This window comes from Osmerus eperlanus, chromosome 20, assembly GCF_963692335.1.
Source record: "Osmerus eperlanus chromosome 20, fOsmEpe2.1, whole genome shotgun sequence".
Classification (NCBI taxonomy): Eukaryota; Metazoa; Chordata; class Actinopteri; order Osmeriformes; family Osmeridae; genus Osmerus; species Osmerus eperlanus.
In genome coordinates this window covers 5,405,464-5,429,988 of record NC_085037.1, presented here as the reverse complement: position 1 = coordinate 5,429,988, position 24,525 = coordinate 5,405,464, and the positions used below count along the sequence as shown (strand labels likewise).

The 24,525-nt window shown below is 44.8% G+C and overlaps 2 protein-coding genes across 2 annotated transcripts; both read right to left on the bottom strand.

The window, feature by feature from the left end:
• Positions 1 to 7,381: 7,381 nt before the first annotated feature.
• zdhhc18b (zinc finger DHHC-type palmitoyltransferase 18b) lies at positions 7,382 to 17,037 on the bottom strand. Its single transcript, XM_062486832.1, has 9 exons — positions 15,774 to 17,037; positions 15,280 to 15,440; positions 14,166 to 14,318; positions 13,446 to 13,583; positions 13,204 to 13,255; positions 12,960 to 13,062; positions 12,746 to 12,858; positions 12,386 to 12,491; positions 7,382 to 9,246 (listed from the first exon to the last, which is right to left on the bottom strand). Exons 1-9 carry the CDS (start codon positions 16,031 to 16,033, stop codon positions 8,893 to 8,895), a joined length of 1,440 nt encoding a protein of 479 aa, XP_062342816.1. The 5' UTR covers positions 16,034 to 17,037; the 3' UTR covers positions 7,382 to 8,892.
• Positions 17,038 to 17,442: 405 nt separating this feature from the next.
• Positions 17,443 to 23,379, bottom strand: LOC134040913 (uncharacterized). Its single transcript, XM_062487082.1, has 13 exons — positions 23,274 to 23,379; positions 22,992 to 23,153; positions 22,788 to 22,877; positions 22,545 to 22,681; positions 22,340 to 22,460; positions 22,106 to 22,216; positions 21,866 to 21,989; positions 21,680 to 21,765; positions 21,509 to 21,587; positions 21,297 to 21,402; positions 21,112 to 21,148; positions 18,040 to 20,965; positions 17,443 to 17,904 (listed from the first exon to the last, which is right to left on the bottom strand). The coding sequence occupies exons 4-13, from the start codon at positions 22,637 to 22,639 to the stop codon at positions 17,537 to 17,539; spliced, it is 4,053 nt and encodes a 1,350-aa protein (XP_062343066.1). The 5' UTR covers positions 22,640 to 22,681; positions 22,788 to 22,877; positions 22,992 to 23,153; positions 23,274 to 23,379; the 3' UTR covers positions 17,443 to 17,536.
• Positions 23,380 to 24,525: the final 1,146 nt, after the last annotated feature.

Here is a 24,525-nt window from a genome sequence, read left to right as displayed (position 1 = left end):
AAAATGACATCTGTGGCATGCCAGCAAACAGAAACTACATCCTCCTCTTCTACTCCCCTCTCCTTTCTTCTTTCTCCTCCTCTGCTCTTATTTCCTCTTTTCTCCGCCCCGTCCCGCCCCCCCCCACACACACACAAACACACACTCCACTATCCTCTTCTATCCATCTACTGGCAGATGAGACAGAAGAGAGGAGGTCAGGGTGTTAATTAATCTGTTACAAAATTGCAGAGAAGAGCTGTGCTCATCCTGCCCCCTGGGTATGGAAGTCTAATGACCCTATTACACACACAGGGAGCTGTTGCCCCAGTAGAGAAGAGAACAGACAGCCTGTAGTGCAGGTATTCACCGCCCCTCACTGGACTGAGCACTCCATCTGTAACAATTAGCTGAACCATCCTGCAATGCAAGGTATCCCTTTCTTTTTGCACGTGTTCATGAGCAGCCAAGCTTTAGAGACCCATTAGGGCTTGCGACAAAGCCTTCCCTTTCAAAGCATTGGCAGCATAGTGAAAACGATCACTCAAAGTAGCTGTCTCAAATGTTCTCTTTTGAAATGATAGTGTTTGTTCAGAGATAGCCCTCTGAATGCTAGTGACCTTTTCCTTCTCAGATTTGTGTCACATGTCGATCGTCGGTTTTTGTGACATGCCTTGAAACATCGTGTTCCGTATTGTTCACCGTTGCACAAGGCTCTTGTCAAATGCCATTGACTTGAAACGCTTTCGAGAACTGAGCAAACTAAATGTAAATGTTTGGTCTGAAAGACCTTGCAACATTTCCTCATCTCAGGGAGTGCTACAAGGTAACCAAATGCAAGGAAACATTTCCCAAGAAATCACAGAATAATCTGTGGCACATCCAAGCATCTGCTACATAGATGGGTTTCAGTCAGGTACAGACATAACATAACATCTAGTTGGACAGTATTTTCAGCATTGTACAAATTAATTTTATTATTGAGCTGAATTAATTACAGTTGTAAGAGGGCTCTCGACTGAGAAACCAAGACTATGGGTTGGAGGAGAGTGTGATCCAAAACAGAGAAAAATAGTCGTAGTGGTAGGGGAAAATAACCGTTAATAGGATGCAAAGCTGAGAGACGTGAATATCCTGTTTCAAAGGACAACACAGAGAGCGTGGGATTCCTTATCAGTTAGAACCACAGCGTCGCAGCAGATCTGAACATGTTTTCCGTGAGGTGGATAATAAAAAAAATGATTCAAACGCTTAGACTCAGAATCTCAAGGACATAAAACTGTGACTTGTTCTCCGCCAAGACGACCAGAGGGACCCCGGTTCATCTCCAGCTGTGGGCTCCAGACTAGGGAGGGCTGATGATCCCAGAGGCTGACACGCGTTCACACCTGCCGGGGTCTTTGAAGCAGCAGCCTGGGGTGCGATCTTTCCATGGCTCTGGCAGTGGACGTCTCCCTGTGGTTATCTGGAGAGTCATCTGAAGCCGGGGATAGCTCAGGGATAGTTCTTCCGCCAGCTCCGCCTGCCTCCAAAACCTCAGAATACTCCCTGACAGTGGAGGACCCATGTTTATTTGTGTGGGGAGGGGTGACACAGCAGCACGTCTAAGGGCCCTGAAACCTCACGGTGCATTGACACGCAATAGAACTGTCCATTTTGATTGGGGAATGATCAATGTAACGATTCCAATAATGCTCCTTGTTGCATGACATTGAAGCTTGCATCAGCAGACAGCAGGGAATTGGAGGAAAACTGACAACAAGCAGGCAAACCAGATCCAAAACAGCTGTGTTCCAAGATAGCTTGAGGGTAGAGAGGAGCATTTCAGGAGAGATTTAAAGATCTTTCAGACTTGCCAATTCACTACAAAGCTTCACTATAAAGCGACAGTTAAAGAGCTAGATCAAGAAAAACTGTTTGGGCTTATGCCTTGCATTCCATTGAAACTGAAAGAATTGCTTTTTGTATAGTCAATTCTTTATCATTCCTTAAGACTGTCCAATTTTGTGTTATTACGGAAAGTAACTTTAATTGTTTTATTGATGTAACCTTCTTTGACATTTAAACAACACACACCCTTGGTTTCAAGGTAATTCTGCCTATTTATCTTAAGGGTTTGATGTGTTGTGTACTGTTAGTGAGGTAAGAAGGGTTCTTACAGAGACTGTTCCATCCAGTCTGCTAGCCAACAATAATCCTGTTTTTACTATTACATCACTTATTTACATATCCTTGTGTGAAAAAAAATTTGGTTAAATATTTACCTTTTAACCATGTCTTCCAGGCAGATAGTTAAATAAACAGCCATGGTTTGAATTCCTTTTTAGAATTGGATAATTAAGCTGAATTAAATCATGTTGCAGTTCCCAACCTTTACAGAGAATCTGAAACTGCTAGAAAGTGTTTGGAGGGATGTCTTTCTCTTGCAGTCTTGCTTTCTCTTGCTTTATTCTAACCAACAACCACCCAAGTATTGACAGCCATTTGTAGCAAAGGAATGCCAGGGCACTCTTAGTTTATGTGTTCACCTGGCCTCTGAGGAATTAATGGAGCTAAGTGTGTGTCTATGTGTGTGTCTTTGTGTGTGTTTTGAACACACACTCACACACAAAGCCTTTCCTTACTCTCTTACCTGTGTCTCCATACATCGTACATGAGGAGGATATCAACCTTATCAAAGGTTTATGAGCTGGCCGTCAGTGCAGCATGAGGACCATATGTTCCTCCTCGGCTTGCTCGCATGCTTGCTTGCTTGTTTTCTCTATGTCAGCAAGAGATCTACTGTACCTGTCATTTGTCTTCAGCTTGTGGATACTCTGGTCAGACACCCCCCCCCTGGTTGTCTGGCTAGGTCTCCTGAGGACCACCCCCTCCACCCCTCACAGACATACCTTTACCTGGCTTAGCCTCTCCCCTGCCAGAGAACAAAGGCCCCTGGGATCCCCATTACACGCCGCAGTAAAAGATTGAGCACAGATGTCAAACTGTTTGTGCTTGGTCCAAAATCCACTTTTATAGGCACAGAAAATACATTGGCAGGCCAGCCTTTGATGTTTGATGGCTTGGAGGCGCACGTCATGGGATTGACATACAGCTTTTGGAGTCCATCACTGTGGTGCTCCTGATATCTTTCAGAAAGTGTATTGTAGGTCATGCTTTGGTGAATGGCTTGTTTTGTGGTTCTTGCTATGACACTAAACAAACCCTAAATGATAAGGGTTTGTCAATGATCAACTGTACACCAAGCACAATGCATTTAAAGCACCTAGCGCATACATTTAAAGGGATATTTAACAGATTAAAACTGGAAATGGGGTGAGTACATCTCCCCATTCTCGAGGAGATCTATGCCAAACAGTGAGTGTTGGCATCTATTGCAACATAACTATAATAGTCTACTATAATCAACTGTGGAAAAAGCAATAAACACCCCCAAATTAGCATTAAATCGTTTAATTGGGCAACCTAGGGTTGGCAGCAGCACAGTGGTCTTCTCCTTTGTAACCACGGCATGTCAACATAAAGCACCATTGTGTGCTGGCGTGTGTTTGGAAAATGATTTTGTCATTAGGTCTTTCAGGGGTGGTCTGGTATCAGCAGGGCAGCAGCAAACAGTGGGGGTTGAAAGGCCTTGTTTGTTTATCCATTCATCATCTCCACATGGCAACACAATGTACACACAGGCAGCCACACAACCAATCATTTAAAATACTGTAAACACAGAAAACGTAGTAAATGTGTTAAGAAGTGTGGCTGAGTGTTATTATCCACAGGTTCAGCAGAAGTTTTCAGGGAATCCATGTCCTGAACAGAAAAACACCACAGGAAACTGAGGACAGTTTCAGACTGTAATTCTGTCAATGAGCCGTGATGTCTGAGTTAAAATAACCCTGTGAGAAAACAACTATTGCTGTAACCTCACTAAAACCAAAGTTGCAAAAAGTGCTTCATATTAAAAACATGAACATCAAATTCAGTTCTGAGGGTGAGGAGGTGCACCATAAAATATGGTGATGTTTAAAGATATTAAGTCATGTATATAATTAAAGACGGTTACTAATCACTTAGTCTTCCCCTAGGGCAGGAATACCTGTCAAAACGAGTGTAAACCGTCTATGAGATTCTAACTGACTGATATGAGATTTGACGACAGGAATCCTACATACAGTATATTCCTGTTCATGCTGGTCCTCCAGGCACTTCATGTACCCAGACCCCACACAGTGCAGGAGGCAGGAGGCAGGAGGGGGTTTGTTATGGTGCATGAGAGGGTGTCAGACATGGGGGAAACCAGGACCCCAACCTCAGCTCTGGGCAATGGTTCTGCAGGTTTTAACTAATTGACACACCAGAACGCCTGACACAGAGATTTCTGGCACAGTAATTGTCAAGAGGTGGCTTAAGAGAAAAGAACAGGACGCAAAATTAGAAGTTGTGTCAGACCAAAACATCTTTCAATCTGGTGCATTATCAGATGAGTTCATCAAGTAGTGCAGTCGAAATGAACATTTTCAAAACTAGCTCGCTCTTCTGGTTTAATTCACGACATTCAAGTTACAAATGATGAATCCTTTGGTTGGTCGCTTTTAGACAAACGTCACCATTTAAACAGTTGAGCAAGAGTAACTCTTCTCATATTGTGCTTTAGATTGAAGACCAGGATAAATGTGTGTGTGCGTGTATATGTGTGTGGGTGTACAATATGGTGGTTGCTGTGCTGTACTAGAGGATGAATTTAGCGTAGAGGACGTAGAGGTTTCTGGTCACCTACATACCAAGTTATTTTTCTCTCCTTCTATTTAACTTTATCTCTTTCGTTATCTCTCTTTCTCTCTCTCTCTCTCTTTCTCTCTCTCTCTCTCTCTCTCTCTCTCTCTCTCTCTCTCTCTCTCTCTCTCTCTCTCTCTCTCTCTCTCTCTCTCTGTCTCCCTCTCTCTGTCCCCCCCCCCTCTCTCTCTCTCTCTCTCTCTCTCTCTCTCTCTCTCTCTCTCTCTCTCTCTCTCTCTCTGGTTGTGGTTCAGTGCTACCGGTTGATACCTCTTCTTCACCCAAGCTAGGCTAGCCCAGACATCATATTTGCCATCTGCAAACTGTCAGACAGATGGCAACTAAATGTTTGCCAGAGGAGGAGAAAGTGACACGAAAACCAAACACTTATCTGTTTCAAATTCAGAGGACAAGAGGGTGAGGGAAGGAGGGGAAATTTTCTTCTGTGTAATTTGTGGCAGAGTATCCACAGTGTGTGAGGTTGGGGAGAGGAAGAGACTGGAACTTTCTAAAAACATTGGGAGCTCTCCAACAGTTGTGTGGACTGGACATGTGACAGGGCTGACTAAAGCAATTCCTCTTGGTGTGTGTCTAACTTGGCCTGTCCCTTAATTCAATGAATACGTCAATAACAAACTGGCTAATGAACAGCATAGTAAAACATCCATTAAAAGTAAAGTAAATCCAAACTAATAAATCATGCACTGCATATAAACATAAACAGATGATACTTATCTGTTGCTCCCTCAATCTGAGTCACACTCAATCCACTTTTAATAACTCAGCACTGTTCTTAATGACAGGAACAAAAACACCACTAGTACCACTACCACAGATGGAGCAAATCGTATTTTGGAGTTTGGCAGATTTCATCTGATCAAATGTTATTTATCAAGGTTGAGGTCTGTTAATAAACCCAGGTTATTTATTCTTGCTTTTACTCATGGTGGGAGATGGACTTGTGTGATGCAAATGAGCCAGATAACACACACGTGCACACAAACACAGGTGACAGCGCTCTTACACAATCCAGGAATAGGGTGCGACTTTTCTTAACTGCGTGTAATACTCTACAGCGAGACATTCATTTGAAGTTGCGTTACCTTTTCGGAGTTGAAGAAATCAATTTACAGAGGTCGAAATGCTTACAGTACATTCTTGTTTTGGCTCAGTATGACAGGTTATCATCTTTGCTTAGTTGGGATCTAGAGTAAATTGTGATGAAATGTTGTGACCCGCAGCCTAACACACAGACAAAGGCCCCTCTCAACAGCTGCAGGAGAATTGGGATCTCCCTGGCAACTGGTGTGTGTTTCCATGCCATAGTGACACACACAGCAGGACCATCCAACGCACAGCTATCCATAAAAACTAGTTATTTTCAAGGAACTCATTAACCCTTGTGTTATCTTCGGGTCATTCTGACCCATCAGTCATTGTGACCCACCGTCGTATTGCGACAGATTTACCGCATACAAAGACAAAGTGAAGCATTTTCTTTTAACCGTTGGGCTGTCTCAGACCCCCCACATTGCAAAGGTTAAAAGAAAATTATTTTAATTTGTTTTTGTATTGGGTAAAATTGGGTAAACACAACGATGGTTCGTTATGAACCTTTGGGTCATGTGACCCGAAGGCAGCACAAGGGTTAAAGAAGTCAAGACTGGGACTGCTTTGGGCAACCTTGCTACTCCTGACATTCCTGTGTGTGTGTGTGTGTGTGTGTGTGTGTGTGTGTGTGTGTGTGTGTGTGTGTGTGTGTGTGTGTGTGTGTGTGTGCGTGCGTGTGTGTGTACCAGGAGAGAGGGTAGAGCCTTGTCCCATCAAACACACAGCACATGCTCTGTCTTATCCACAACACCAGACAGACGGGGAAGCTAAACTACTATTAGGCTTGCAAGAACCTGCAACCAACCTGAGGGGAAGACAACAGGGATATAAGCTCCTTTTGGTTTTATTGCAAACCATTTTCACATTCCTTGCATTTCAATCTGTAACCCTCATGATGGTTAAAACTATTCTTGGTCTAGTTCATAAGGGTTCAAGTCCTTTTCAAGCACAAACATAATATACGATTTAAGCAAACTGTGATCCTATCAGCAATCTTATTGAAGCCATTTCAATTGAGTGGTTCTCAAGCAGTAACTAAACAAATCTAAATAAATCCCAGAAGAGTTGAAGAGAAGAGAGGATAAAAGAACCATCAAACCACCATTAACCCTTGTGTTATCTTCGGGTCATTCTGACCCATCAGTCATTGTGACCCACCGTCGTATTGCGACAGATTTACCGCATACAAAGACAAAGTGAAGCATTTTCTTTTAACCGTTGGGCTGTCTCAGACCCCCCACATTGCAAAGGTTAAAAGAAAATTATTTTTATTTGTTTTTGTATTGGGTAAAATTGGGTAAACACAACGATGGTTCGTTATGAACCTTTGGGTCATGTGACCCGAAGGCAGCACGAGGGTTAAGGAACTGAACGTCTTTGCTTTGTCACTTGTGTGCTGTCAGCAGCTCATTTCTTTTTGTGGTCCTGATCGCCATCTGGTGGTCAGAGATAAAACATACACACCATCAACAGCAAAGTGTTGAAAAATAATTATTGGTCCGGAGCATTTACTTTTAGGTAAATCTGTTTTTTGTTTTTTTTTATTTCAGACCATGTCGAAAGATAAGGGACATTGGCTGAAAAAAACAGGCAAAGTCTAAGAAAGCTCAACATCATCACAATACAGTTCAACACAGATTCAATCCAAAATGCATTGTTTTTCTCTCGTTAGGATCTGAGGGTGAGAGAACCACTCTTGAATTACAAAATAGTATATGGACGATCATTCACTTCTTTTGAGTCTACTGGAGGTGAACACTGGTATTAGTGAAGACAAAGTAAATATTCTGAGCACATACGAAACAGTATGGTCGTGGTCAGTGTCATTTCAGTGCATTTTATGTGCAACTATTGCAAGGAGTCACAATGTGGCTAAACATGAAACATCACATTTAACTTGCATATGAGAACCAAAACCTACTACACTACGGTCCACCTGAGACCAAAAGGTGTCTTTCTCCCCATTTCCATTACCTGGAACAGAGTACCTTTTACATCAAACAACACCGTATCAGATTTGTCAAACCGCACAAATAGCACAGAAAGGTCGAGAGGACAATTGGTAAAGTATTGCTGCTCTTGGAATCAGCCTCGGCGCAGACTCCTGTAACCTCATCTATCCATACTCAATCAGAAACCTTAGCCTTGGGATCCCCCCCTTAGATCAGCCTGGACTGTTAGTGACGACACAAGCAGTGCTATTTCCACATGGCATGAGCAAGGACATGCATTTCACAATACTGTTCCACGGCTCCAAACCACAGAGCTACAAACGAGCAGATTTCAAAACACTGCCAGCCAAAGTAAAGAACAGAAAATATCGATATTTATATTTTGGCGAGATGGATAGAGCTCTGCAACAAAAGAGTCTCTTTTTCCTCCACTTGACTCCAGAAACGTCCATGGTATCGTCCCATGTTGCGGCGAGGATCTCTTGGAGAGAAATATTGACACACAGAACACAGACCCTGGGTATAGGCATATAGGTTGCATACACGTAATGAGATTTGGCCCCTCTAAGAGCTTGCTTCTTAGGAGTCAAGCAAGTCAGGAGCTGTCATTCCTTCTGCATCCAATAAAACAGTATTACCGTTTATTTTGAATCACTTGGATTTCAATGAGGTGCTTGAAAAATAGTATATTTTGTGGCTTGGCTGAAAAATGAATGTGAATGTACAGATTCAATCTCTTTGTGCTTTTCACAGTAAACAAAGGGCAGTTTGTTTTATGGCCTACATACATAACCAATAGCTGCAGCTAGTGCCCCCTACTGCTAGACAGTAACATGCAAGATGAAGCATTGAATAGCCCCCTGGCTAAGAGGTGTCAGGAACACTGTCCTTCTATGGTTTTCCACAGATTTCTTCAGCCTGTCCTGGAGGCAAGGCCCCGGTGACTTCCTCTTCAAGGCTATAACCTCTTTCCATAGACTTAAAAGGGAATTCACGCACTAGCATCCAAAGTGTGACTGCAAAACAGCATGCAGAGCTTCGGACGTGAGCTGGACAGGTGCACTCTGGGAGGTGCGATGGCAAGTCAGTGATCTGAGGCGAAGCTGGCCCGCGGGGCGAAGCTGGAGCCGGGCTCCAGGTCTGGGGAGGCCGGGGGGCTGGGGACGTTGTATGCAGGGTTAGGGATGTGAAGCACCGCCTGTCTGCTGCCGCGCTTCGACCGGCTCTTGGCCTGACGGAGGGACTTGTTTGGCAGGGGGCTGGTGGTGGTGTTGCGAGTCCCACAGCTCAGGGGGTTCTCTGCCAAATGGTCAGAGCTCTCAGCAGGGGTGCCGCCTAGACCGACCGGGGCGTTCTGGGGCTTGCCTTGGGGACACGGGGTAGAGAGGAGCGGGGAGCGCGTGGCCGTTTCCAACAATCCTTTAGTTCCCTGTGTGCACTGGAAGGGTGGAGAGAAAGAGAGGGAGAGATAGAGATAACAGAGAAGGGTGGAAACAAAGTCAACATGTTAAAAGCAAAGGTGGGGAAAAGGTGAAAAGTCAATGTAAGAAGCAGAAAGAAGCAGCTGGCTGAAAAGAAAGAGGCTCTGTTATCACGATATCTTCCAGGCAGGAAGAGATCAGGGCAAGAGAGTAGCTTAGCATGAGAGGGCATGCAGAGGTCAGTAGTATTAGTGAGGGCAACAACACTAATGATAACATTGAGGTGACCCAAGACAAAAAAAAAAAAACCTGACAGGCAAATTTGAATCATTTATACCAATATTTACACACAAAAAAAAAAGATTTGAAGAAACTGTAGAGCCTTTATTGCATCTGCCATGGTCAAGCTGAGCTGCTCTTAGTCTGTTATGTAAAGGAGGCCTTGCTGTCAGCAGCATTTGAGAGATTATTCATAATGCCTTTGGAGTGGATTTTGTACGGGTTTGCATTTTCCTCTGTGGTACAACTCTCCCTGTCAAGCCGGAAAATATTCATGCATCCACCCTTGAGGAGAAATGTTATAATGGGCCGGTTCAATCCCTCTCAGCTATCACAGTATTAGAATGAAGAGCGTTACTGCTATCAATCTGAGCCCTTGCAATCTGTTTGTGGGGGAACCAATGACAAAATAAGTATAATCAAGACAGAGACATGAGAGACACATTTCATGGCACCACAGTCTAAAAGCCTGGGAGAGCCCTTTCCGGCGCTTCCCGTCTCCACATTCCATGAGTCAGCAGTGAAGACGAAACCAGGCATGATGACATAAAGGACAGCCTACCAGCCCGGCAGGCAGGGCAGCATGCAGGCATGCAGGCCAGCACGCATTAGTCAGCAGGGCCGGCCACACACCCCACTGCACTCTACCCACACTCCCTGATGGGAAGGGGGGTTACCAACCTCTAGTGCTGCCCTGTCTCCACTAAACTGGCTCACATCCATCATCCAGTGCAGGACTGAGCAAAGTCCAAACAATTCTCCTCCTAATGGCAGGGGTAGGACATGCATGCAGACAAGAGACAAAACAGTGGTTGGTGTGATGCTGTGTACATCTACAGTGTAATCTACTGTACTGAATAGTTTGGTACAATGAGTCTGTATGTATTTGTTTGGACATAGTGTTGGAACTAAATTCAGTTTTGAGTCTGTCTGAAAACATTTGAACAGGACAAACCCAACATGACAAAGAAAGAAGAATGAGCTGAAATTAAAAATGAACGCATGCATGAATCTAATCAGGATGGTATCAAAATGATCCGTTTATTTACCATTTTAAGATTTGATTCAGATGGACACAAATATGTCTAATTGTATGTACGTAAACATGGACGATGACAGTAAACGATGACAAACTGTACGACTCATGAAAAGGCACAAGAGAACAGAAGAGGAAGATGACTCAGTGATGAAAGGGTGGAGGCTGTGAAATCCAGTAGCCACAACGTCGTGTTACGCATGGCACACACACATAACTGCTCACTCCAGGAACAACATGATGACAGTCAAGCCTGAAAGACAGACTTCAAACAACTAACACCAGACTGCAAACACTGGACAGGACGACACTGAGGAATGGCACAAAAAACAAGACACTTCCAAGGCACTGGACGTCATTTGAATAACAAAACATCATTCCCCTTGCTATTTTTTTCCCCTTCCAGTTGACCCACTGAATAGAATCAGAGCACCACTTTTAGATACTTTCAAAAGCGGTCTCCAAGTACAGACTTAATAATAATCAATGATCACACCCATGTACAGCAGCAACAGTATCCTGAAAGCACGGACCCTCTACGGTTTCTCTCCGGGGATACAGCATTTGGACAGTGCAAAAAAAAAGGAAAGAACCGAAATTCAAACAGCCGTGACAGTCTTACAACACCCTTATAATAAACAAGGCGGTAAATACTTGGTTGTAAACAGAGTAGGCTAGCTGTTGGCTGCTGTCACAGGGCTCAGCGACAGTAAACAGGATCGGCAGAGATCTGGACGTGTCCTCTGTGTCACTAATTACCCCCACACAGATGCTCTCAGTAAATGAAGCTGGGTTTTGTAAACAGAAGTCCTTCTCCCTCTCCTCACACACAGACTCACATACAGTACATTTGCAGCTGTGTGGGGGGGAAAAAATAAAGAGGATGTGAAACTACAAGACGAGGGACATTTACACTCCTACACTTACACTAGATTATCACATCCTGAGCTGGCTCCTAAAAAACTAAGAGGCACTTATAGAAACATAACCTGAAACTGTAAAATTCGACCTGTCGGAACCAGTCAGCATCACGCTGTGTTCCCTTAAACTTCTTTTAAACAAAGTCAAGTCTCAAATGAAAGCTTTCAGCTGCAGCAGGTCCCTATCATGATTAAAATGAAACCGACAGTTGGGTTACTCCCTCCCTGGCCAGTTTCGCTACCTCTTTCCAGTCTGAGAAAGCAACATATTGTCTTACTGTATAATTAAGGAACAAGGAAACTGGCCAGGCCTGCTGCAACCACAAGCAAACCCACTTGATGAATAATCATGACAGGAAACTGCCGTTGGAGAGTCGGGCCCAACTAACACAATTCTCTCATTTTGAATTGAACTGATTTCTCATGGGAAAATACTTTGGTAATATTTGTACATTTTTTTGTCATTTAGCAGACGCTCTTATCCAAGGACACAACGTCAGTTGGCATGACCGGGAATCGAACTGGCAACCTTCGGATTACTAGCCCAACTCCCTCACCGCTCAGCCATCTGACTCCAGCCATCTGACTCTAATACTACGTCCGGTGTAACAGGTGGTTCAAAGGTAAGGTGGACATGAAAGCATAGATATAGTAAGGCGTCGGCGCTGTCTTGGTAACGTGAAAGGGCTTGGCAATAAGAGTTCCCTTTAGGTGTTCATTTTATCCTGCAAAACAATAAACAAATGGGGGGGGGGGGGGGGGGGTGTTGGTGCTGGGCAAGCCCACACACAAGTCAGGGGGCTGCAGGTAGGGTTGGAGCAGGCAATGGGGGGGGGGGTCCGGTCAAGCGGTTGGGGTGCAGGAAGAGAGGAGGAGGACGGTTCCTGCCAGAGACATGCCAGCCGGGGAGGATCCTCATACCACGTTGATCTCCTGCTTAGCCGCCAGGACGGGCAGCTCCACCTGCACGGGCCCCGCCGGGGACGACTCCTCCTCCGCAGGCAGGAAGCCTCTCCTGTCAATCAAACTGCGGTGGCACAGAGTGATGGAACAGAGAGGAGGAGGGGGAAACAGAGGGGGATATATGAGAAATGGAGACAGTGAGCGAAAAAAAGGATTACAAGACAAAGAGAGAGAGGCCAGTTGTGTGTGTGTGTGTGTGTGTGTGTGCATGCGTGCGTGCGTGCGTGACCTAACAGGTGGAAGTTTCCGACTGGTAAGCTGGGTAGATGGAAGACGCATTGAGAAAACACAGGAGGAGTCGACGGCGATAGGCCTTACCTGGGTGGCATAGGCCCACAAAGCACAGAACAGCAGTTTTTGAAGATGTTGTTGGAGCTGTACGGATTGCTCGTGTCCTCCGCTCCACTCTTCCCCGACCACGAGCCTTTGATCTGGAACAGACGTTTTGAAGGGAACGTTAGTGGGACTACAGGTGTTGAACATATTGTCTGTGATACATCGAGAGTGCTACACGCTTGTTGGCAGTACTCACATCTTCATTGGTGGTCAGGTTGGAAGCTACCAGGTAGGTATGGAATCCCGAGAGGCCCAAAATGGACCAGACAGAAAAGAAGCAAATCACCAGTTCCACTGCAGTGCAGGAAAGTGTTAAGGACAATGGAGTACAGACAATCAGGGGCTTAACAAATGTCTTTAAAACTGGTCGCTTAAATGACAGTTCAGGAATGATGATGCCAGGCTATACGTGGGCTGAGTCCGAAACTTTAAAAGGATATCTGGCTGGACTCTCCTGAAGAGCAAAGATCAGGCCTTTCCCACCTTGGGACCCTAAAGGAAGAACCAAAAAAAATAATACATGCCAAAATGGCCACTGCAAAACATTCGACTGGAAATGGGTAGTAGAAAAAGCATTGGGAAATACTAGCAAATGCAGTGAATAGTGTATGTTCCGGTAAGTTGCTGTTACTGTGATGTGGTGAAAAAACCAGGGGTGGGGTGCGGGCGTGGCGGCACGTACGCAGAGCTAGGTGTGTGGTCACACAGCCGAAGATGAAGGCGGTCAGGAACGCCAGGGAGACGATGAAGGTGTAGAAGAAGCGATAGTTGCGTTTCCCCACACAGTTGCCCACCCAGGGGCAGTGGTGGTCGAAGCGCTCTGGCAGAGAAGGGCAGTGGTTGAAGTGGGGGCGGGAGGGAGGGTTGTTTAGTTTACCAACCGCTGACACAGAGCGGATCCCTGATATCTAGGTCTACGTGTGGCCATGGGTCTGAGCGGACAGCCGGCTCCAACAACATCCACAAAATCTACATCCCAAAACGTTTGAAAAACGTTTTTCCCCCTTAAAAATGGGACCCCCCCCACATCACAGACATTAATGAGCTCATTAGAATGATGTACAAAGAACAGTCGACATTTCTAAAGTACTCTCTACAAAACCAACCATGCGTGATTCAATTAAAGGGTACAATTATAACTAGGTTAATGATATCAAAATATGTCAAGAATGTTTGTCAAGAATAACATACAGAATACAGCTAGGGAACGCAGTAAAGATTAACTCATTAAAAGGCCTCGGCCTTTACACAACGGCAAATAACTCATAAACGCATCCTATTAAAGCTGATTAAAAAAAGTGTAATCTGTGCCAAGCAGGTGGTGGCAGGCCTAAATTATTCAGTGTGTAAAGGTCAGGTGCCGACCCCCCCCCCCCCCTCCTCCCCCGTGTCTCCAGCTCACCCACACAGTTGTCACACAGGCTGCAGTGGGAGGTGCGAGGAGGCCGGAACATCTTGCAGGTGAAGCAGTACTTGAGCTTCACCGCCTGCTGGTTGATGCAGATCTCCTTGGTGCGTGGAGGAGGACGGTAGGTGGTGGAGCCGGTGGTGTTATCTACAGAGGGAGCGGGAGAGAGGGAGCGGGAGAGAGGGAGAGGGAGAGGGAGAGAGCGAGAGAGAGACGAGAGGTGAGATGGAGAGGTTTCTTCCAGGAAGAGGGACATGTTACATGATATCAATTCACCCCTCCCGTCGTGTTCCTATTCCGTTTAGACCTGGAGTCACGAGGAAATAATGTGTATGTGTAAAAGTATACTTCTTCCTTCAAAGGAACACTTGGTTATGGCAATACAGGCTCACAGCCAAGGCACAAATGACAGTTTAATAATCTGTGTTTCCACAAAATTACAGTTTAATGGCCAAATGAAAAAGCACCTTCTAGATAGCAACATTTATCTTCATCGTCCAATGGCAGACCAGTCACAAGACCAAAAATGTCCCCGGTTACTGACAACTGATTGAAGAACTTTGCTTTAATCTTTGAAACACCAAACCCCCGCGCTGACTAGCACCACCAATAAACCTAGCAACAACCGTGTGCTGTTTTCCAGAAAGAACTGAACTAGGCTATGTGCAAGCCATTATATCGGTGTTGTCAATGGTAATTAGGGCAGAATGTCCTTTAAATTTACACACAATTAAAACGGCAGTGGCCAAGCCTGGGGGCAAACACACTGAACAACAAGCAGAACCATAGAAGTTCAAAGAGTACCATCTCTGCTACGGTTCCCTCAATAAGGGGTTGAGGGAGTTTTAAAAGCAGCCTGCAATGTATTCTGCTAAATCATTTGTGGTCTAATTAGGCTAATGGTTTTCTTTCAGAGGGGTAGACATGCAAACTCAACTGAATAAAGAATGAAAATGTACGATTAAAAGCACTTCCAACTTTTACAGTGATAAAAGTTCTGAAGTGACGCTTGAATTTCTGTCAAAAAGTAAGCAAACAACATAGATTGCTGTGAGGTAATAAGTGTGTGCGAGTGCACAATCATGGCCTGTGCTTTCCATGATCTCACCAATCTGCTTCTCTATGTCTGCGGCCTCCTCAGGTGTGGCTCTGGGAAGGATGCCTGGGTCAGTGAAGCTGGTCTGCAGCAGGGTGATGACCACAAAGACAAAAAGCACTCCTCCAATCACAGGGATGCAGCTGGTCAGGTGCTTCACCAGGAAGGGGCAGCTGTGAGGGGTGGCCATTCAACCAAAAAGAGAACAAGATTGATTGCAGTGCTCTGTAGTAACAGTTACCGTTAGTCTACATTACAATGTTCCATTAACTGAGAGTCTGTCTATACCAAACTCTCTGACATGCAAAATGTGAAAAAGCAGCAGTGATTTACAGAATCACCCAGTTTTGAGTCTTAATCAACTTTTCATATTCTAATCACCCTTTATCTCCCTGGAGAGCAGCACATATTTCACTACCCTGAAACTGGTAAAAAAAAAAAAAGATGAGCTAAAGGAAGGCAATTTTAGTAGTACTATTCTCCCAAATGTTGAAATGATGACTTACTCGAATATGAAGAATAATCCACTTGTCACTAGTATAAGACCAAGGGTGAGGGGCAAGACCCCACTCTGGCGGGCCAACATGATCCGTCCATCGCAGTAAAAGCGATTCTTGCCTGGAAAAACTTCCCATTTCCTCTTAGCTCTCTTAACGTTTTTCTTGACATTGTCAGCAGCGGCTGGTGGAAGCGGTGTTGGTGCGGGGGTTGAGAGTGCCTGTGGGTCGATTTGTTGATATTCGCAATTTTTCATGGTTTGCGACATACAGTATAGAAAGTCAAGTGATGTCCTTCCAGATGCGGACGTCAACAGTAGCTGAGCAAGTCGTGCAACTGTCTATTGTTTGACAACTCCAGCTCCAGCTAGAAGCTGGGATCAGCTAGCTACATTGCATTGCATTGCCTGTAGCTAGCTACAAGGACAGGAACTGGCTAGTAGTTAGCTGGCTAGCTACCCTTACATACCCCCCAACAATGACACGTTCATGGCCAAAATGTCGATGACACTTGTCTTATCACACTAATTATCATTATCATAACTTTGCTGGGGCATGCCATCAAGAACATATTTGTGTTCTTGGTACAACATTTCTGCCTAGTAAATTGCTACTAAAGTTTTCTCGATCCTGTCAACTATACATGGCTGGTAGCAGGTTAGCGCTAGCTAGCTTGGAGTAGCCGGCATAAAGTGATTCACGACCTAAAGCCAAGATATTGTCTCGCTAGTCTAGCCAATTGGTAGCTATCAAGCCGACAATAAAGATATGCGCTGACAGCTTGTTAGCGTTGGTGCTCTTAATTACAAAAAAGGTTAATCATACCAGTCTATAAAAGTATGGTCTTCTTTGTGTTTTCCGGTTCTGTAGCTATGTGGCTCAAGTAGCTAGGCTAGGCTAGTTAGCTCAGATGTTCCAGTGAAGCGTCAGAAGCATTCGTTTCGTTGTGGCACAAAGACTGTTTGCCGATGTGATCCAGTTTTATATAATTTATATTTAGGCCGATTTTCCGTGTTACAAATAACAATGTATGTGACTTGACGTTGGCGTTCACGTACTTTCAATTGCATCTCGGTCTGACTACAGTAACTGACCTAACTCATATTAAAGCTAGGGAGGACACACGTTCTCTCAATGTAATCACCACGGAGTTCCAAGCGTCAAACAAATGCTAAACTGAACTTTTTGCTAATTTAACAGACTCATGAAGCTACTGCTGCCCTGTCCAGATCATCCTCCAGCAATGTTAGCTTGATTTGTTTGCAAGTATTAACTGTTCGGTGATTTGCTGATACATAGTGACGTTGATGCATCTCAGTGGAGCACACTTTAAAGTGCAAATCCTCTACTTCCCAGTCATCGTTAACATGACCCGTCATGTTTAATGCAAGCATTAAATGCATTGTCCGGCAGTTATGGGAAAATACACAGCTTCCTGGTGATTTGGTAAGAAATGATTGTTTCTCTGGTTGATTAGCTGCTGATAATAAAATGTCCTTATCATCCAGGACAGAAATTGTGACTCAGAATGCGTTCTAGGTATATATGTGTCATACAGGCAGCAGAGGCTGATTAAAATAATTTGATACAGTTGTGGGAGTGTGGCACATTCGACTCCCTACTTATCATATCCTATGGCAACACTCCAAGAAGAAGAATGTAATAAGCTTGTCACTCAGAAGTCTCACAATATAATTTCCCCTTCATTGTGCAAATACATTCACATAAACCAAACAGTTAACATTAGCTTATTTTTGCTTTTAAAAGGTTTTCTACAGCGGAGAGATCTTGCCGGCACAGCTGGGGTCAGGAAAATCCTCCATTAACAGCCTATGCATCAAGTCGTGCATGAGTTCCTTGGTGAGCTGAGATGTGTTGGAGAGGGTAGCAGTGGACCTGGAACAAAACGTAAGTGGCTCTCTGAGGGGACTGTCACTGCTCATTACAGGGTGGGTGGTCTTCCTGCTGCTTCTGGGTACATCAAACGCCATGGAGCTAGCCACCCGTTTGGCAGGCTGAAGAGGGCTGAGGGGTGGACCTTTCTTCCTGCTCTCCAGGTAATCCTCGTGTTGGTGGGGAACTCTCTGGCTGCTGGTAGCGGGGGGCCGAGAAGGGGGAGTTGGCACCTGCGTTTTAGAATCTGTGGAAACTCAAAGGGTTCAATTAACTGATATATAAGTGTATATCTATGAACTTACCACACCATAGTTAATTAAGATGTAATATCATGTTTTTTTTTTTTTTAATTAAGGGAACTTTCTATGAATCAACTCACATAGTGTGTCCATCAGTTGATCCCATTTGATGTTATGTTGTGGGCACTCTTTTGTCACTAGCTGAGAAGTAGTCACTCCAGGCAAGACCATACGTTCAGTCATCAGCTTGCGTGCAAACGTCTCCACAGTCATTTGTAAAAGATTCAAAGAGGACTTTGATAATCTAGCCTTCAGCGGGCCTCTGGTGTTAGCATCGCTGGTTTGACCTTTCCCTGTAAATGTGGCCTCAGGGTCAGGGTTGGGAGTCAGATGGACTCTATTCACACGTAGATTTTGCAGCCCCAAACCTGACACCTTGGCTATGTCCCTTTCGCTGATTTTAGGAAGGTAAACATCCTTTGTTTTTTGGGGTGGGGTTGCCTTCAAGCTATTTGTTTGGGGTCGCTCCACTGGTATGTCTGCAGTAACAGTCTCAGTAATAGAATCAGTAACAGACGAGCAAGAGTTGAAGGAGCTGGTGACCTGAGCTGTTGGATTTGGTCGCGCGTGCTTAACCTTCTGAGGACTACGAGCTTCACGTGCGTGCTTGAACATGGCGTTGGATAAAGCAGTGGCCAGATGTTCAACAGCCTGCTTGTCACCATCAGCCACTGCTGTTTGATTATTACCGAGTGTCTGAAGGATCTGAAGGATGACGCATTCGACCTCCAGACAGCTCTCAGCCATCGTCTCTGCCAAGTACTGTCTTGGCTTGTGTGACTGACCTTGAGTGACGAAAGTCCTCAGCTTGCTCACCACCATTTCTAGGACCTCCTTATAAGCCTGATCAATCCTCGGCTCTTGCGGCGCCTCCTGCAAAGGCTTGGTACTGTTGATTGACATGGCTCTGACAAAGTCACGCAGGTTGGTCATAGAGCTGTTGGTATTACTGCTACCCGAGGCCTCGGCAAGCTTCTGAACAACACTAGAACTGATATCAGTGGCGACAGCTGAGGTCAAGGTACGGCTTTGCATGTTAGTCAAAGAGACACTCTTGATGCTGGTGTTAGGGGACCACTTGTTATTTCCGACAAGGCCCGACTTAGGCCTGACAATGTCGGCGGACATGTTTTCAAGGATTGCACTTATGGGACCAACTGTGGCCTCCTGCAACTTCACCTTGAAGCTTTCAGGGGGATTCACACAGCTGCTATTGGCCCTGAGGACATCTGTTAGGGTCGGTGCCATCGGATCTCCAGTGGTTAAAGTTGCTGCATACTTTTGTCTGATCTTACCCACAAGGATCTGGATGACCTCACAGAGGAGACGGCTCTCTTTAGGTTGTTTGCCACTGATATTCTCATGTCCCATCCATCCATGTCGTCTCTGAATGGTCTGCAGGATCCACAGTGTCACTCTGATTGAATTTGGATTGGCTGCTAAGAGTGACCTCAGGTCAGCCTTCTTCAAGACGCGAAGCACGGGGATCTCAGACGCTGACTCCTTGGAGCGTGTTGAGTGGACACTAGGGAGCATCACATTCCTCTGCAACAATGGGTTTTCCTTTAGACCACCAACGGGTTCACAAAGGTTATTGTCATTATGCATTTCATGCATGAGAACATTAATTATTCTGTTAGCGTATGGCAGTATCTCCGCATAGGAGACCTTCTCTTGACTCAGCTGTGGGTCAAGAAACAGGGAGCCAGAGCGACCTCCGAGAAGCTTTCCAGGGGGGTCAAAGTCTTCGCCTGGGCACTGGAGATGGGGCTCTTGACCCACAGACACACAGCAGAGGGGGCCACTGACAGGCCTAGACTCTGGGGAGCTGGTTGTCAAGCTAGGTGAATTAGCTGGGCTGTCCTCTGGAAAGAGGACTACATGCCTCTCCTCAATCAAAACATCTATGACCTTCTCCAGGATTTCATCCACCTGATCAGAAGATAATGTCATGATCCTTGCGAGGCTTTTGAACAGGCCTTTATGAGGCTTCCCTCCATCCTCTTCATCCAACTGAAACTCGACGCCTCCTGCAGTGCAGGAGCTCATTTCAGCCTTGGTGATCGAATCACTCCTGAAGTCTCTCTCGGCGGTGACAGGAGGCTTGTCTGTGTTCACTTCTATCGTAGCTTCCTTGTCTCGTGGATTCACTTCCAATGCCTCAGTACGTTTGGCTTCTGTATCCAAACTCCCCTCTGCTTCAGCCTCTTGTTTGTGATTGGTCCTCCAATCTGCAACAGTCTCCTCTTTCTTCTTCTTGGTGTCAGGCAGCACACAGACAGAAGTTTTCACTTCCGGTGCTGCCATAACATCTTTCCTGTCCTCCACTGAGGCAACATCTTCTTCCTTGGTGTCAGACAGTGCATCCACAGAAGTGTCCACTCCATGTGCCTTGGGAATGATATCCCCAATGACTTCTTTCTCCCTAATGGCTCTCTCAGATGTCGCAGCAACCTGGTATAATTCCTCTAATGGAATGGCTTTTTTTATTCCTCTCGATGCAGCCTCAACACCTTTGGATTCTACCTCTCCCCTTTCTTCCATGTTAAGGTTGTTGCTCTTACTTTCATCCTTCCTGTCTCCCTGATTCACGGTTGCTTTGATTACATCCTGTAAGAGGCCCTCTACTTTCACAAGCAAGCTTGCCCGGGAAGATTCCAAAGGCAAAGTGCATGAAACTGGGGGCGGCTCGTTTTCTGAGCTCTTCAAAGGCGAGAGCGGGATCTCCGGCTTCTCGAGGGAAGTCGCGTTACGGTTTTCCTCGGGTACAGGAAGGGCGGCGCCTATTAGTCTCTGTGGAGTGGAGGAGCTCAGGCTACCACTGAAAGGCCGGTAGTACTCAGAGGAAGACAGAGTGCTCCGGGTGGTGGTTGGCGTGTCACTGGAGCGGGACATCAGGCGCTCGTACTCAAAGGCCATAATGGCTGGGATGAGGATGCTGTTCACCTCCTCCACCACTGTGACAACCACATCCCTCATGATCACCTGCAGCTCTTCTGACGTGATCTGCGTGGGTGGATAAACACAGGTGTGTATTGTCAAGGTGTCAATCAACAATGTCCTTGCAACATTGGACCTAAATGATAGATCGAGATCATAGTGTAGTCGAACGGCTGCAAAGCTACGACGACGCGAAATGAGACCAAACTCACAGTTCCCTTGAAATGCTCCTCCAGTAGTGTCTGTTGTCTGCAGAAAAGAACATGAGTCATTCACTACAATGGTATACATAGCCTTCCCAATGCATTTCTATTCTGAAACGACAAAGATAACGTTACATTTTTACATATAAGTTCTAGGTAAGGTATATCAAAAATCCTTTGGCCTGTAGACTTACATTTCTGACAACTGCCAGGAGATGGACTGGAAGGAGTCAGAATCCTCAATCAAACTCCCACAGGTTCCGAGTACAGATGAGGCATTACTAGTACATCCCTCATTAACTAAGGAGAATTTGCATTAGTGCAAAACACTTGTTTACATGAAACAAGATCTATAACAGAATCTTTTATTCAATCGATCTGATGGACAGATAAAAGTCTGACTTACATGGTTGGGGGCTGTGTGCAGAAACAATGGATCTCTTTGTCACTGCCACAACCAGGTTTTGACACAAAGATGATAATTCCTACAATGAAAATATAACTTCCCTGAGTATAGTGTTGTGTATCATACTGTATGTACCAATACTGTAGATCCAGAAGAAATATATGTGCTCACTGTCTTTACACCACAACCAGGCTCTGTGTATGAAGGCCAGGGTTTATACTCAAAGGAACATGAGTTAGCTGAGGCAGTTCCATCCACTAATGAAACGACAAAAAACATTTTTTTCACTTTCACATAGAAAGCTAACTAGACTAAGTTGTTGCCTGCTCTGAGCCTCTATCTAAGGGAAGCCATCACCTTGTGTAATTGTTGGATCCAATGTAATGTTTTCTGCACACGAAGTATCATTCTCAACAGCCTCACACTCAAGCCGTTTCCTCTGCGCTTTGAGATACCTCCTAAATTCATAACTGTCTTTTTTCTAAGTCGAGAAACAACAGGAAAATAAATCCAAGAAACGTTTTTTTTTTTTACCCCCCCAAAAAAGACATGGTTGACGATAAAACAAACTGAAGAAAAATGTGACACGTTCAGTACCTGCTTTTCTCGCGCCCTCTGGTCAACTGCCCCCTTACTCTTCAGCCTCATCTCTCTCCTGACCTCCCTGGTGATTTCCTCCAGTATCTGACGGCCCTTAGAGTTCCACATCTAGGGATGATGAGGCAATAAGGGTACAACTGCACTGAACCGCACCTGTATTAACCATCCTACAAAAAGAAAATCTTACTAGATGTTGGAACTCTTTATGAGGGCTATTTCGGCGTTACCTACCATCTCAGACCTGTAGGTGGCACTTGAGCTGCAGTCTAGGCACACCATGTTGCTACTCGGAGCAATGCACGGCAGCTTTGGAAAGAAGCTGTCTGACTCTACCTCACGAGCAGAAGATAACCTGAAACATATTTCTCATAGATTATTCAATCATTCATACCACAGTGCCCATATCAGAGGTCCAGTCTAGGATGTGTTCCCTGACCTCAACCGGTTGGCCTTCCTCATATTGAAGATGTTTCTCCCTCTCTGCAGAAGCCACTCGGTGACATCAGACATGGTCACCGTGGAGGCAATCATCCCCTGTTGCTGTAGGGTCAAAAACCTCTGCACAAACACCTTCTGTAAGTAAAAAAGAAAGAAAATGCAATTGATCCTTGTTTCTCTGATGATAATGGAGTTAATCCATTGGCAACATATGGATTGTAAGCAGTCAGGTTAGGCTCACCTGCTCTGCCCTGAATCTGCGGCACCAGTCCAACTCAACATCTGTTAAGTGTTCCTTGTACCTGTTGAGTTCCCGAAGGGTACATATTACCTGAAGGGAAAAGGAGAATGGGGGGGGGGGGGGGGGGGGATGTAGGGAAATCCTCTGATGTAGGGAAAATTAGGGAATAATTTACAAAAGAAATCCAGAACGATTAGAGCTCACTTTATCATCCTTGGTGATGAACCGTCCAGCAATTAGTTTTTGGTGGATGTCTTTCCGGTGGAGGTAATTTCGTAAATAAGGATCGTGCAAACTGCTGTATTCTGAGTTCAGCAGGTGTCCGTAGGGATCAGTGAGGTCAAATTGACTCTTGGGCTGAATCAACTGGTATAAAAATAAAACACCCGTTCCCCCCCATCAGTCCCTTTTTGAGTCAAATAATTCACACACATTCCCAAAAACATATTCCTGGACAAAGGCTTTATGCTTTTTGTTATTCATTACCCTCTCGCCGAGTCGTGTGGTGTGATAGACATTTGACACACCAGCAACAACAGCTATCTTTCCTCGAACAGACAGGTCCAACGGATGAATGCTGCTTGGCTCACCATCATTCTGTAATTAATTTAAGAGCCAACAAGATAAACCAAACGTCCCTGTCCATTCATTTTTTTTGTTATGAATTAACAGCTTCAGTTATTCTTAGCATTACAGCCCCCCAATGACATTATCAAATAATTTCATTAAATTCTGATACTTTTCTCCTTAAACAAGTCCCACATTTTCTGTGTTTTCACGAAACAATTTGTACAAACTTACCGTATGATCCATGTTCGATCGATAAAAGCTAAATCATAATCATAGTTTTACTGCTTTTACATCTTAAATATGTGTTCTGGGTTAGTTCATGAAGAGAAATGTTAATCAAATTTTGGATTTCAATCATTGGTATAGTGCGTCATAATGAAGGGAACGTAACCTAATCTCTACTAGCCTACGTAATAAACACACTGCATCTGAATAGTCACTCGCTAGGGGGCGCTAAAAGACAATATTTTTGGCACCAATTTATTTTATTGCTTTTATCGCCCCTTCAACAGCCACGGGTTTTGTTTATAAACTTTATACTCATCTCCTCTTGAACATATAACGAAGTAAACATATTTTTCACCTTGTGCAAATATCTTTCCCATCACTTAGCATATGCAGTCATTGTAGGCCCTAAGTAACATCGTTTGTAAATAGTACAATGATGCAGTAGGTGATTTAAGATGTTGGTAGTTGGTTCGTACATTCGGTGTTACATTAATTGGAGTGTGTCCCTTCAAATGAAAGGGGTGCACTCAGCGGCAGTGTTTTTGCGTAAATTGAACGTGATGCAACGCGTGTACATTTTTAGGCCCATTAGTTTTTTCCGAGTGTAAACCGATCATCCAACCGCAATTTTAATTGAATACCACCCGGCGGTTCCAGAGATCATCTAGACACAAACGCACGAACACAGATAACTGAAATTACAGTTAGATCAACATGCAGACTAAATGCCCTCCTAGGTGAGATACACAGGATCATCCCGTAGCCCACGTGGCTGTGACAGGACACAGTAAATGGCGGACACACCATCAGAATATACAGTTTCATGTGACAGTGAGTTATGTTACTAATTTGTGTAACCCCTCCCAACCCCTACAACCTTAATTTCAGACTTTATTCTAGTCCTATAGTTCCCAATCACGGACAATGTTGTTCCTGACAG